Genomic DNA, 14,182 nt, shown 5'->3' on the forward strand with positions numbered 1-14,182 from the left:
TCTACCTCTCAGGGCTGTCATAAGGATAAACACATTAAAGACTGAGAAATGTTCAGATGCTGCTGGAAGAAGGATTATTTATATAATCAGGGGAGAAAAACAGATGTTTGAACAAAGAAGAAAAAATGAACCATGTATCAGGAAAAAGTCTAGTCCATCTTCAGACATAACATCTTATCATTTTTGTTTTTTACTGTAGCATGTAGCTTACATGTTTCTGTAAGCTAGACCTAACAATGAATGAAAGTTTAGACACTTACTTTCATAGTCTTGTAGATTTTCAACTGCAGACAGTAGCTTGGCCCTGTCTTCTGGGTCTGTAATATTTAGCTCAACCAGATGGCTCTCTTGTAGATCCTTCAAGTCCTCCAGAGTCTCATAGCCATTTAGCAAGAGAGTTGATGTGTATTCCTACAAATGGGAATCCAAACAAACAATTCAGTCCATGAACAAGAGAGGTTACAGACATAACTGCAGTTTTATCTCTTTCATTTTCTGTGGACAGAGGAAAAAAAGCTGTCAGGACCCCTGGAGCACCAGGAGCCCCCAACCAACATTTTCTGTGAAGCATCTATAAAGACAGGTCTGTTCCCTTCCTAGTCATGTCTAAGCATCAGGCATCTTAAATTGTGGCACAGTCAAATAAATCTAATACTTTACAATCAGATTGGGGTTAGTTTACCAAATAGCTATCCAATAGATAACAGTGGACCAGATCATGAGCTTGTATAATTCACTATTTCCTTTTTTACCTTGGTTTACATCAACTGAATATCTGGCCAAGTGCCTATAACTCCCCTAACTTTGTGTTTTACTTTTGTTGGAAATGGAAGAACTTAAAACTCCAGGGTTTTCCATTTTCATCAGTGGACCACCAGGAACCACAGCAGTCAACCATAAAGGCACTCATTGCATAGTATATGCTATACATGATAAGCCATTTAAAAGGTCATGGAATGAAATTAAGGTTATGGTATCCTTCATATTTTCTAATGAGCTATTTTGAAGTAACAGTTGGATTCTCTGGAAGGGATGAGTGATACAGAAACAAAAACACAATTTCTTAACAGATCAGGGAAGAAAATAAAAAATATTCAGACCACTAAATGAGAATTTCCATTATTTGTTAGCAATGAATTTTATTCAAATCCCCCCAAATTTCAGTGATTGGCCCAACATCTATCTACAATGGGACAAACCCAAACTCCACATCCAGAGACCCCTCATAATTTAGAAGTGGGTAGATCTGAATCTGTCATTCATAGTTTGGGCCATGTTTCCAGTTGTTATGCAACACTCTTCCCTCATATTTTCTCTTCAGTCCTCAAGGCTAGGGACAGATACTACACATAAACCAGTTTAAGTGATCAGAAACTGGTTTAAACCTGTAACAGAACAGATGTTCAGTGCACAGAAACCAGTTTGAAAATGGCTAAAACTGGTTTGAGATAAACCTGGTTGAATGTAGTATCAGACTTAACTGATTTGGCTCAAACTGGTTTATGCAATGTCTGTCCCAGACTCCTTGCTGGTTTAAGTTAAATCAGACTCCCCCAGCATGCTCTCTGGGCTGGGCAGGGCTCTCTGCTCCACAGCAGAGCTGGCCCTTCCCCTCTGCTCCTTGGCTGCTGCTCTACACAGACTGCAGGCATCTGCCTGCTCCTCCCCACCGCCCTCCCTGTCCCTTCGGCCTTACAGGCATCTCAACATTAGCTAGCAGACCACATGCTGGCTACAGTCTGTGCTGTGGCAGGACAAAGGGAGAATCAACAGGTAGCTGGTAATGTCCCTTTGTTTTCTTAATGGGGTGTTAAACACTGAGTTAGGGGTGATACACACTGTTATCAGTTCCCTGCTGGTCTGCTGGGCAGATGACCCCTCCCTAATCAAAGCGTCCTGCTGAGGTCTGGCCATGCCCCCTCAGCACTGTGGAAGGGAAAGGAGGCTTGCTCTACCACCCCCCAGCTTCTAGCCTGAGCCACTGCAGGTATGTGCCTGCATTTCCTCAGTCCAGAGCGAATGTCTGTTCAGTTGGAAACCGGTTCAACCTAGGCAGGTTAGACTAACCTGCAAAAATTGAATCAATTCAGGGTCAGGCTTTTTGAATGTCTGTCCCTAGCCCAACTGACTGAGTGTGGAGTCAGAGGCTCTGGTTTTCTAGTGTTGGTTCTACTGATCTCTCACTCTGCAGTCTTGAGTTACCTTTTTATATTCGTGTGTATGTCCATTTTTAGAACTTCTAAACTGAAGGTCATGGGTAAAATTCAAGTCACACAAGGGATCAATTTGACCCAATAATATTTCCCTATCTAAACTGAAGTAGGAATAAGTGAGGATTAATTAGTGTTTGTAAATTGCTTTGAAATTGCAAAGTACTTCATAAATGCCATCATTATTGTTTCATAGCTATGTTATAATATTTATTCCACTGCTAAAATAGACTAAGAAACAGCATTCAAATTTTATGTACCCAGAAAACAATTTGAGTCCAGCCAGAAAACATTTTCCAGTCATAAAGAAGATGAAGTACAGGTTTGCTATAAACCAAAAAGTAAATACACAATTGGCAGGTTCATCAAATGGCTTTTTTTTAATAGAGCACTTTTATCAGATGGGAAATTTAGTAGCAGACTGACAGTGTGTTAATTCAAAGAAACCTTCTGATGAGTAGCCGTTGTGTTAGAGAGACCATACAGAGGACAGACCCTCAGCACATATGCAGCTTCCATGCAGAGGTGACATGAAGAGACTCACAAGCAAGTTTTTTTTTTTGAATTTACTCTTCCACCTTTTTCAGCTGTATTTGAAAAAAAATGACCCATATTTTCTACTGTACGGATTTGCTTTGGTGTAGTGCCAGAGATGGAAAGGAAAGAAGCAAAAGTGGCTTTAAGCCATATTTGTGACTCCTGGACTCGGGAGCAGATCTGTGTCAATTCAGGCTACTCTTGCTCTTTGTGCTGGGCTGCCACAGATGGCAGCTGGGGATTGTAAGGGATGCCAAGCATCCCAGCTTTCCTATAGGAATGCCTTCTTCAGTGGTTCATTACTGTAGAAACTGTAGTTTCTTCATGCATGGGATTCTCAAGTGGTCAAGCTTTTGTACGTGAGAGTAAGCACCCGAGAAAAAATAAAAAGAGCCAGGTAGATGACTTCAGGACTAATGCACTGTCACTCCTAGTCCCCTCAACTGCAGTGAGTGGCTGCAGGACTAATGGAGCTGCAAGGTTCCTGGTCACTCCTGTCCCTTTGGTTTGTATGCTGCCCCAATGTGAATGTGTTCATGCCCAGACAAACATCAAAGCAATATCACAGTTGTCTTTATTGTTACAAACCCTACTAACATCTGGGGGGTTCATGGGGTGTCATGCATCTATTTTTGAGTTTGTTTTACTAATCTGGTATGTGTAATGTCTATGTATTGGTAGTGTAAAGCCATATTTTGCCTTATTGTCCTTATGTTTATATGCATTGTGGTATTTGATATAAAACATACTTCTTACATGCCATAATAGAGTCAGGATTGTCCTATGAAAATAGGGTGACCGTATGTTCTGTTAAAGCCAGGACAGTCCCACATTTCAGAGGCTGGTTTTGGCCAACTCATAAGGGGAATTATAATGGGTGTCCCAGAAACACAGGGGCACAGGCCAAAGTCTGACCAGGACTTGGAGTAGTGTGGCACCGCTGACTGCCCAACTTGTATCCCTTCTCCCACTGGCTTGTGAGAGCATTGGGGAGAGTGTCCCAGATTTTCTGGATGATGATCTGAATTTCCAGGATTTCCATATGGTCCGTCTTTATGAAAATGACTTAAGTTTGGTGCCAAAGAGAAGCTCAGAGCCTAAACAGCTGAAAAACAGCAACTGCTGAAAATCAGCATCTTATATGAGTTGTTTACTTCGAAGTGCTCTGAGGCACAGGAACCAGCCCCTTCCAGACAATAATGAATTTACATTTTAAAGGAAGGGGCCCTAAGAATAACATCTGGCTAGAAGAGGGAAACTAGCAGTGAGAGACAGTACTATGAGGATACTGCATTTAGCTTTCCTCATGTTTGAAAGGATGCACATATTCTCCTGGTCTTAATGAGATCAGGAACGATTGCTTCTCTGGCAAATGCGCACCTTTGGGGGAGCATGCGGGGGTGGGGGGGTGGGGAAGGGGGCACATGTACAGTGTGGGCTCCCCAATAGTTCAATGAAGGGGGAGAGATTTAAATGGCATGGTAAGAAACTATACTGAAGCTCTGCCTTTTTGCCTTGAGAGCAAGTTTCTGCCTTCAGTTTTCCTGGACTTAAGGAAACAATGGAGTCCCTGGGCCAGGATGCTGGATAAAAGACACTAACAAGGATTTGCAGGAGGCCCTGGAGGAGAGGTCAGAGGCAGAAGCTGTTTTTAACCTTGTTGAGCTGAACAGGAACTGAATTCCTACTGAACTGAATTTATGGGTTATTGTTGTTTGCTTATTCTTATATATCCCAGTCTGTATCTCAACATATGGTTTCTGATATCTTGCGTTTACTTTTGTTTGTGCCATAAATTCGTTCTCATCTTCTATAACCCACTTGTTGTCAGTGTTAACTGTGAAGCCAGAGCACTTGACTATAGAGGCAGTCCTCTTTTCTGGATGGGGGATCTATCTTTTCTGAGTGCTTGACTGGACAAAGGTGCGGTTCTTTTAGCTGGCAGAATCTCCTCTTCTAAGGTATGTCAAGGCTTGGGTGAGACGGGTATAGCTAAGGCACCATAGGTCAGGAAGCTGACCTTAGGAGCATCTCGGTCTGTTCTCAGTGGTCAAGCAGCAGATGGCAGGGAAGGGTTTGGAGCTGAAGGGCATACCTAACTGCATCTTGAATTGGGGCATATCACCGTTATTTATAATTTATTTCATGTAATACCTAGACTTCCAATCAGGAGCTGGGTCCCCTGGGCCTAAACACAGTATCCACATATTGCAAAAAGACAATCCCTTCCCTAAGATCTGTACAAATTAAGAGAATTGCATGCTGAGAATCACATACTTGGCAATGCAAGGAGCATTTCCTTCAACCACTTTTACATGAGTATTCATGGGTTAGGTAAATGGAAGGATGGAGAATTTTCTGAGCCACTGATATTTTCTGGAACTAGTCATTGTGGCTCTAACTACATTAAAAACAAATGTAAAAAACCCCAAAGCATTACAGACAGAACTAGGAAAGCATTCGCTAACCTGCAGATGGATCCGCTCTAAGAGTTCCTGCAAGGTTTTAGGCTTTGCCCTTCTGCTTCTTCGGTGTGCCCTGATCTTCCTGGGAGCCGCTTCCTCTTCCATAATAATATCCACATAAATGAATTTAAAATTGCCCACTTTGTTGTTCAGCATGCCCGTCCACATACCCATGGGGGTTTTGCAGATAATGTCGATAATGTCTCCTTTCTAGAGAAATAAAAAAGAAGATGGTGACCAAATGCAGTGGGTTTGTGACATGTGGCCTCAATACAGCCTCTTTACCTCAATACAGCCAGAACAGTGTCACTGCATAGAAGACACTGAGTGGTGGCAACTGAAATGCTCATGAGTATTTATTAATGTGAAGTAACTTTTCTTGTATAAGGAGGATATTTTTGGTTATTAGAAATCAAAGTATTACAGAGCAACATATGGTAATAGTGGCTCTTGCCCTACCCACCCCATGGAGTTTAAGGGCCATAAGTACATCCCTTTCTCCTTTGCACAGACGTTGTACCCAGTAGGGCACAATATGATGGCTGGAGATCAGCCTCCATGATGCTCCTTCCTGTAGTAGTGGTCAGGGAATGGTTGCAACTTTGGCAAGAGAGCATTCACAGGGTATTTTCTCATTGCAGAGCTAACCCAGGCTCTTACCTGAATTTTAATCCAAAGATACTCCTCACATGGAAGAGTTTCTGATGGCTATCTGGAAATACTTAAACTCACGCTAGCTAGCTGAACCATGTAGGGGTGTGAGCTGTAGCCTGGGATCTGCTTTCATGTGGGCTGGAACCAACCCACTTGGCAGGGAGGAAACATATTAAATCATTTGAGTACTGCTGGTCCTCCAAAGTCAATTTCCCCAAGGATGGATAAGTTGTTTCAAAATTGACATAATAGTCCTGGAAAGTTTGAGAGAGGGTCTTAGCAGAAAGAACTAACCACAAGTTGTGCCTCCAAACAGACAGGAGTAAGTGCAAAAACAGCAAGTACACAGTGGGCACATCTACACCAGACATTTACTGTGGAGCTGCTTAATTAGCTCTAGCAGTAAAGGCTCTGCATCTATATGTGCATCCCTATTAGGTTACAGTAAACTAATAAACACTGCCATAGGTTAATAGTTGTAAAAAACAGTAGTATCCTGCAGTGGTGTTGTTTACTGTACAGCAATACACATATATATGCTGATGGGGTTGGCTGGGGCATGAAGGCTGCCTGAAGCACCTGCATGCACTGGCCAGCCCCTCTGCAGCACGCTGAGCTGGGTCAGAGCAGTCCCCAGCTGTGTGTTTCTGAAAACTGGAAATACAAAGGTTTTCATGAAAAGAACCATTACATCACAAATACCAGATATTTCCATTCCAGAAAGAAATGTTGATGGTTGTCTCACCTTGATTTTTAGAGAATCAGTATCATAAGGACTTGGAGTGAAGTCGGTGTGTACTTTGGCTCTGCCACAGAATGGTCCAGTATAAGGGACTTCATCATCAAGCCTAAAGCTGTCCCTGTTGCTGGTTCCATCTGAACAACTAGTGACTCCGCCTAGTAGAAAACAAATACTTAAATCTCCTTTGAATTACTAGGAATTGTTCAATTTCATATAACAACAAAGAGGCTAACATGATAAGGCATAAAAAGAGTGCATTGCATATAAATTTGACACATTCCAAGAGCAATATATTCATTCAATAACCAAACATACTATGAGACATTAAGAAAAATAAGCTAGATATCTTTAACATATTTTGTGTAGTAATCCTTTATAATGATGATGCTAATGGACCGCACATTTTGCTTATGGGCTTGTTGAAATATTACTTCTGTAGATTAATAAGTACTTGAAAACTGCAATTTAGAAAATGATTTCTGTTAAACTTGTTCTGTTTAAAAACAAATACTGTAAAAGTGATTTCATTTCATTATAATACAAACTAACACTTCAAGAGAACCTGCACTGCAGAGGAAAATTTTAATCTTTCAACGTTTCTACCCGTCATTTCATCTAGGTTGAGCAATATAATATCAGCAGAGTAATTCAGGCAAATTTGAGCAAGCTCTGCAGTATCCCATCCAAATATGTTTTTTAGATAAGAGCAGCAGTTTGGAAATGGCTCCCATATACAGTTTTCACAAATCATGTTGTAGAAAATGACCATAAAACGATTTGGTTCACATGGTGGTTTAAATGTACAGCTGTGCCTCCAGGCTGGGTGAACCTGCTCTTTGATCTCTGGTCAGGGATCACATGATGAGCAGAACAACATCACAATATCACATCCTTGGAGCCTGGGGAGACGATTGCTCACAGAATGGCAACAAACAGCCTTCTCCAGGCTTTCTAGTGCCCTGTCTAGCCCCACCTGAGACTACCTGATTGGAGAATTTTGGGTGAGCTGTAGAGGAGGTGGACCGTGCTCCCTTACTGTCTTTGTGTCTTGGCTGAAATCTCCCTTGTGTTCTGGAGAATCAGTCAGGTTGAGTTTTCCTTTAATCCCACATTTACAAAGCCTGTCTGAGGACGGGGGAATAGATTCCTGACCAGTCAGGGAAGGGGGAAGTCTGCATGTGTGCGTGCATGCATGAGTGCATGTGTGCGCATGTTGGGAGTGCATGGGCTTGTAACCTCAAAGGAACCAAAGTAACAGCTGGTCTAAGGCCAGTTGCAAATTGTAATGCAACATGCACCAGTTGTATCATTAAATAGTATGTTGGGCTGTGTGTAGACGAAATGACGGGAGTGTATGCATGACACTTTAAAGTGGGCGAAATGCTTTTGTACCACTTCAATGGTGTCAGTGTTTGCATGCCTCGGCGGCATATTGTGCATTAATTCCAGCTGCTGTAGGAAAATTGGCGGTGTAATGTATCTTAAATGACTTGCTGTGCAGCAAACTAAAATTCCTTCGAAGAGTTTTAATTTGCTGCCTCATCAGCCGTAGAGGGAAGCACTGGACTCTGTGCAGCTCAGGGGCTCTGCAGGAAGCCCTGCAGGCAGCCTAGCAGCAGCTTGGGAAGGCAGGCTCCACTCAAGAAAAGTGATGAGCCTGAGCTCCTCCCCCCGTCCAGGAGCCTGCCTGCCTGCCTGCCTGCCTGAGATGCGTGGGGGCCCAGTGCTTCCCTCAGTGGCTGTGGTGCCCCCTGGGACTGCCTGAGCTGGGTGCCTGCGGGTGGGTGCCGCCTGAGGGGTGGCTGCCATCGCTGCAGAAGGAAGCACCAGCCCCAACTCCCCCCGCAGCCCAGGGACGACTCTGCCCACCGGCAGCTTGCCCTCCCCTCTCCACTGGAGAGGCAGGTAAGTCAGCAGGGTACGTGCCCGACGCAGGGGTTTAATCAGCCCTAAATTGAAGCGGTGTTTTTTAAACTCCACCACTTCAATTTAGGGCCCCCATGTCATCTACACATGCCTTTTATTATGTTGCTACATTATGCTACTGGTGAGTAAAAGAGGCTGAGTCAGCTAAGCTACCCCATAGTGCTCAGCCCAGTGTAACAATACAAATAAATACATAAAACAATCTTGCAGTTTTTGATGCTGTTGCCCTACTATTACCATACCAACATTTAGCTTTAGTGTTGACTGTAGAACCAACATTTAGCATTTGAACAGCGAAATGCTTACTATATTCTTAGCCATTTCTATACCATCTGCCATGTCTATATTGCTTGCTGAGCTCAGAAACATCACTGAGAAGCATGCCCTTATTTCTTCCTCTGCTCTGCACCTGCCAGATCCTGGAAATGAGGTCATGTAGTCACTTCAGAGTGACCTGAGTAAGTGCCCACAACTACTTGGGGTGATTATTGGTGTGTGCGCTAAGGTAGCTACATTGCCTACATTTCAGACTTCCGTGTAGGCAAAATGCAATACTTATACTCTCCTCAATGGCATGCCAAGACTTAGGTGTTCCAAGAGGCAGTACAGATTTTGAATCTGGGGATTCAGATTCGTCCCACCCTGGGATGCTGCTGTGTTCACTGCAGGTCTTTCGTGAACCAAACTCCACTGACTTCCACAGAGTTGAATCAGGGATGAGTTTGGTCTCATCTGTATAATCACTGTTCTGTATAACCTTGTAGCACTAAAGGTAACTCCTTTCCTCCATCACAACCAGCACTTGTTATGTATACATAATTGACTGTAGGACCTGCAGGTAGATGCCAATCAACTTACTGCTTCCCACTCTATTTTCTGAATAAGCAAAACCAGTATTTCTGACTAGACTTTATGGGTGTCTGTAGATGTGCTGGGAGACTGCTCCTTTGCACTGTAATTACAGCACATTGGAGCAGACTTAATTAATAGTGTCTGCTGAAGCATGCTAATTAGCATACTTCAGCAAGCCTTTGCATCTCGTGTATCAGTGTCCCCGCACTTTAAAATGGTGGTGGAGGCACTTTAACTAAAGCTCATTCGACAAGCTTTAGTTAAAAACCCTGCCACCATTCTGAAGTGCGGGGACATTGATACATGAGATGCTGCAGGGTCTTGGAGCCACTCTAATTAAAGCGCTCTCCCACCCCTGGAGCACATGTAAAAACACCCATATTTTTTCATGTCATGTACTTTTATAGATTCATAAACTAAGGCTCGAAAGGATGACGGTGAGAATCTAATCTGGCCTCCTGCATAACAAAGGCCATAGGACTTCTCTGAGTCAATTCCTGTTTGCCCTACAAAATATCTTTTAGAAAGCCATCCAAACTTGATTTAAAGATTTTCAGTGATGGAGAATCTAGTACCATTCTTGTTAAAAACTGTTTCAGTAGATACTGTCACTATTAAAAATGTGTGCCTTGTTGTTCTTTTGAGTGTGTCCAGCTTCTTACACCTTTGTGTAGATTAAAGAGGTCTCCATTATCAAGTTATTGTTCTCTAGCTCTGACAGTCAATTAATTTTCAATAATATTGAAAAAAACAACAAAAGGGGTTATGATTCTTTGTACTTACTAGATGAGCTTTGGCCACTATAGAGACTATCCATAGAGTCACTGGCTTTTAAAGAGGCCTTTTCTGTATGTCCTCCACCTCCAGGATCACTGTCGTCTTTGCCTTCTTCATTCTTCAGCAACAAAAATAAGCGGTTAATTATGCTAAGGCAGACTTTATATGCATGTTTGACAGTTGACATATTTTGTGTACTTATTTTACTAGTATACATTGACTTGCTAAAATGAACATTGTGCTTAAGTGTTACAACATTTTCCTTCATTACTGATCACACAGAGGAGAAGGCACTTCTGGTGGTTATAGTACAAGGCTGGGAAAAAGGAGTTCTTGGTTCTATTCCTTGCTCTGGAAATGACCCACAGTAGGACCTTTGTCCCTTCATGCTCTCTGTGCCCATCTCCATCTGCTGTGCCCATCTCCTTCTACTGTATTCTCCACATCCCACTGGATTCATAGTAATAGTGAATCTACCACAATAATAAAAAAATCAGAGACATATACATCAAGGAAATCCCCAAGTAAACCAGGTAAGATGTTTTCCTGGCTGTTCTGGAACTCCAGGGAAGTAGCAAGTATCTAGCACATGATATTACAGTTTAAATGTTTCAAAATTATCTATATTGATAATATGTAATATAAAAATTACAGGAGCAAAGTAGGAAGAAAGCAGCTGGGGATCACTGCGGGGATTCTCCTCCATCTAAAGAGGAAGCACAGAGAGCAACTCTAAGAGCAAATGGTGAGAACTGTATGCAACTGCTGTGCCTTGCACTGGACTATCTCAGTTTTGGGCTTTATTAGTCCATTGCAACAGGGGGAGGGCAAGCCAGAGGCACATGGCCAAGTTTATCTCCATGTGATCAGCACATTTTATCATCAAACTGGCTACCCCAAATCTCAGAACATGGGCACCTTAGCAGAATAAACAGACGTTCGTTTCTCTCTTTCAGAATCATATAAGGCCTGAAATAGGACCTCTGAGGTTATATCATGAAATGTCACCTCCCAAATCATAGCTTCCAGAGTGTGTCAAAACTAGCAATTATGGCCTTATTCATCAATCTCTACTTGAAGATGATTTAATGGTTAAATGAAACAATGCCCACTTGTCAAAGGAAGTTATTTCTTCATTAATGTTGCATCACACTCTCTACATAGAGTGGGATCTTGGACGTCATACACTATTTAGGATGTTGCATCAAACATGAAACATATGTTAAGTGACTTATTGTGTCAAGCAAAACAAAGCATTCATGGTATAGGTCAATCCCAGGTTTGGGACTGACTCCCTCTTCCCAAGGAGCTATATATTACAGAAATGAAATATGATTAGTTTCCAGGAGGGGGAATGATAGTTACACTGTTCAACAGCTTTTCTCATTGATCAACCATTGGCGCAATGCTGAATTCTATCAGCTACAGGGGAATTAAGACTGTATGGAACATGTGCCCGAGCACATTCTATTGAATTTCTGTCTTACAAAGAATTAATTTAAGTATACGGAAGGTAAATATGGAAGTTTTATTTCTTTTCTCTTATAATACAAAAGTAATGGATCTCCCAGTGAAATTAAATCTTAGAAATATAAAACTAATAAAAATGCCTTTTCCTTTAATACACAGTACATGATTGAAATTTGGAACTCAATGCCTCGAGATACTGAGGGGAAAGGTTCAGCAGGTTCAGAAAAAGATCACACATTTGTATGTGTAGTAAAAATATCTACAGTTAAGTTAGATGAGCTAAAAACAGAAAGCAGATATGAACCCTTATGTGTCAGGGCACAAAGTGAATCACTAACCAACAGATATTGGAAGAAGTTCCTACATCCAGGCTACTCCATTAATGTCAATTAAGGGAATTTTTCTTCTGTGGCATCTAGTACTTATCTTAATCATGGCCTAAGTATTCAGTTAGAGGGGAAAAGGGAGTCAGTCCCAAACCTGAGATTGACCTATACCATAAACACTTAGCTTTGCTTGATGCAATGAATCACTTAACGTATGTTTCATGTTTGATGCAACATCCTAAATAGAGTATGACATCCAAGATGTCACGCTATGTAGAGAGTGTGATGCAACATTAATGAAGAAATAACTTCCTTTGACAACTGTATCAGAAAGTCCTACGTACTTATTTTAAGATCATCTTTCTCCTATTTACACTCATGCACGCCTACTAGGGAGGATGCAAAGAACCCTCCTCCTTACCTATGTGACCTCCTCCTCCTACAGAGACACACCTTTTCACTGTCGGCAACACAAAATATCCCCTTTGTCAAGGAATAAAGCTCTGTTCTATCCTGGTACTCATGTCTGTGAAATTGTAAGTGTAAGTGCCTATGCCTGTGCCTTTGGCAGTGCACATGCATCAAATACGCATCCAGGGAGAAAGAAGGGTGAGAATTATTTTACTGAAATCGAATCATCAACTGTTTAAACTAATTATTTGTAGCATATATCTATCTATCTGAATTCAGGTATTATGGTGAGTCAATAAAATGTTATTAAGAAGCAATTAAGAAGTAAGCGCACCATCAACATTTCTACCTTATGTTATCAAAGATGTTAAAGGTTCTTGAGCATATTTACCGTGTCCTCGGAGAGTGCCTTGATGTACTTTTTACCCATCTTTTTCTTCATGGTCAGAGAAATGGCCCGCATCTTCTTTCCCAAACCACCTCCATTTCCTGCCATTTTATTCTGTCCTGCATCTCCAAGGTCACTTACAGTCTCCACCTCAGTTACCTGATTTGAAATTAAAAGAAAAAATCTGATGTAAGAGCAGGAGAGAATGCAGAGATACTTAAGATGCACGTAGGGTGTTTGAAAGTTCTCATCAGCCATTCTTCTATTTCTGAAAGTGCCTGGGGAATTATGTTCATAACGCTATGCCTAAGCACTCATGAATATGAGACAGAAAACGCATTTCATGTTACAGTTTGATGCTCACCTTATTTCAAGTCCTAATCCAAGTGAAAATGATGCGCAAGTGGTGAGGATTTACTCAAGCCACGTGCAGCAAGAGTGTTGCAAAGCAGGTTGCTACCAGGATCACTGTTGATGAAGTATAAGCTTTATTGACTCTTGCTGCTCATATTTTTGTAAATATGGCCCTGTCCTTTGCACTGCTCACTGAAGGTTCCTTTGCAAATCTTACACTTGTTAGTAAGTACTTGCTCAAACAAGTGATTCTCATGAATTGTATATGCACTTACCATGCATATGTGTAAGTCCTTACCAACCTAAGTTTTACACCACTGAACCCTAATGGTTCTATGTAACAGTTATAGGAAGAGGGATGAAAAAAGTAGGATTTTGTAACACAAACCTCAACTGAATCATCTGGCTTCGATACTGAATGATGCCTAAAGCGGTCAAAGGTTCCAAAACTACTTGTGCGCTATAAAAAACACAAACAAAAACAGATCTTAGTGACATTGTTTTTACATTGTTAAGGTAGAAATATGACTATAAATCTGACATTTTACATTAACAATTCCTTATAAATGAGCAGGGTATAACATACTATTTTCAGCTACAGACAATCTAAAAGGTGGTGGCTATGCAGGCAAAATCTGAATGCACAAGTGAAGACAGAGCAAGTTCAAGTGACAAATTGTTATTGCTCTTCTCCATAAACTATGAAATTAGCTTATGGAGAATTAGCTGCTGGTCATTCCCAGGCAAACTTTAAAGGGTACATTGTCAGAGTGGTGCAAAGTGAACAGAATACACAGAAGAGTCTAGTCTTACTGGGCACGTCTACACATGCATGAATGCACCTTTGCTACTGCACATTAAGTTTAGTACCTCTAATATGAGGTCCTACATAAATGAGCAGTAGCCAGCACTACTGCACTATAGCAAAGGTGCATGGTCTTTTCATGATGCTTAATGCACAGTAGACCTTTGCCATGTTGTGGTAATGCACAGTAGAATTAGTCTGCTATGCATTGTCTCATGTAAATGCCCCCACAGATACCTACATTTTTGTATCCATAAATTGAGAT

At 41.6% G+C, this 14,182-nt stretch overlaps 1 protein-coding gene across 2 annotated transcripts in view; it reads right to left on the reverse strand.

Annotated features, from left to right (window-relative positions):
- SAMSN1 (SAM domain, SH3 domain and nuclear localization signals 1) overlaps positions 1-14,182 on the reverse strand; it is a 129,751-nt gene that overhangs the window by 10,298 nt on the left and 105,271 nt on the right. For both annotated transcript variants that reach the window (XM_019476574.2, XM_006263871.4), the window contains 6 exons: positions 13,501-13,572; positions 12,762-12,917; positions 10,170-10,281; positions 6,612-6,763; positions 5,216-5,422; positions 261-411 (listed from right to left, as the gene is read on the reverse strand). In XM_019476574.2, the coding sequence (XP_019332119.1) occupies positions 261-411; positions 5,216-5,422; positions 6,612-6,763; positions 10,170-10,281; positions 12,762-12,917; positions 13,501-13,572 (850 nt within the window). The remainder of the gene's footprint in view (positions 1-260; positions 412-5,215; positions 5,423-6,611; positions 6,764-10,169; positions 10,282-12,761; positions 12,918-13,500; positions 13,573-14,182) is intronic.

The sequence above is a fragment of the Alligator mississippiensis genome, chromosome 1 (assembly GCF_030867095.1).
Source record: "Alligator mississippiensis isolate rAllMis1 chromosome 1, rAllMis1, whole genome shotgun sequence".
NCBI classification, from domain to species: Eukaryota; Metazoa; Chordata; order Crocodylia; family Alligatoridae; genus Alligator; species Alligator mississippiensis.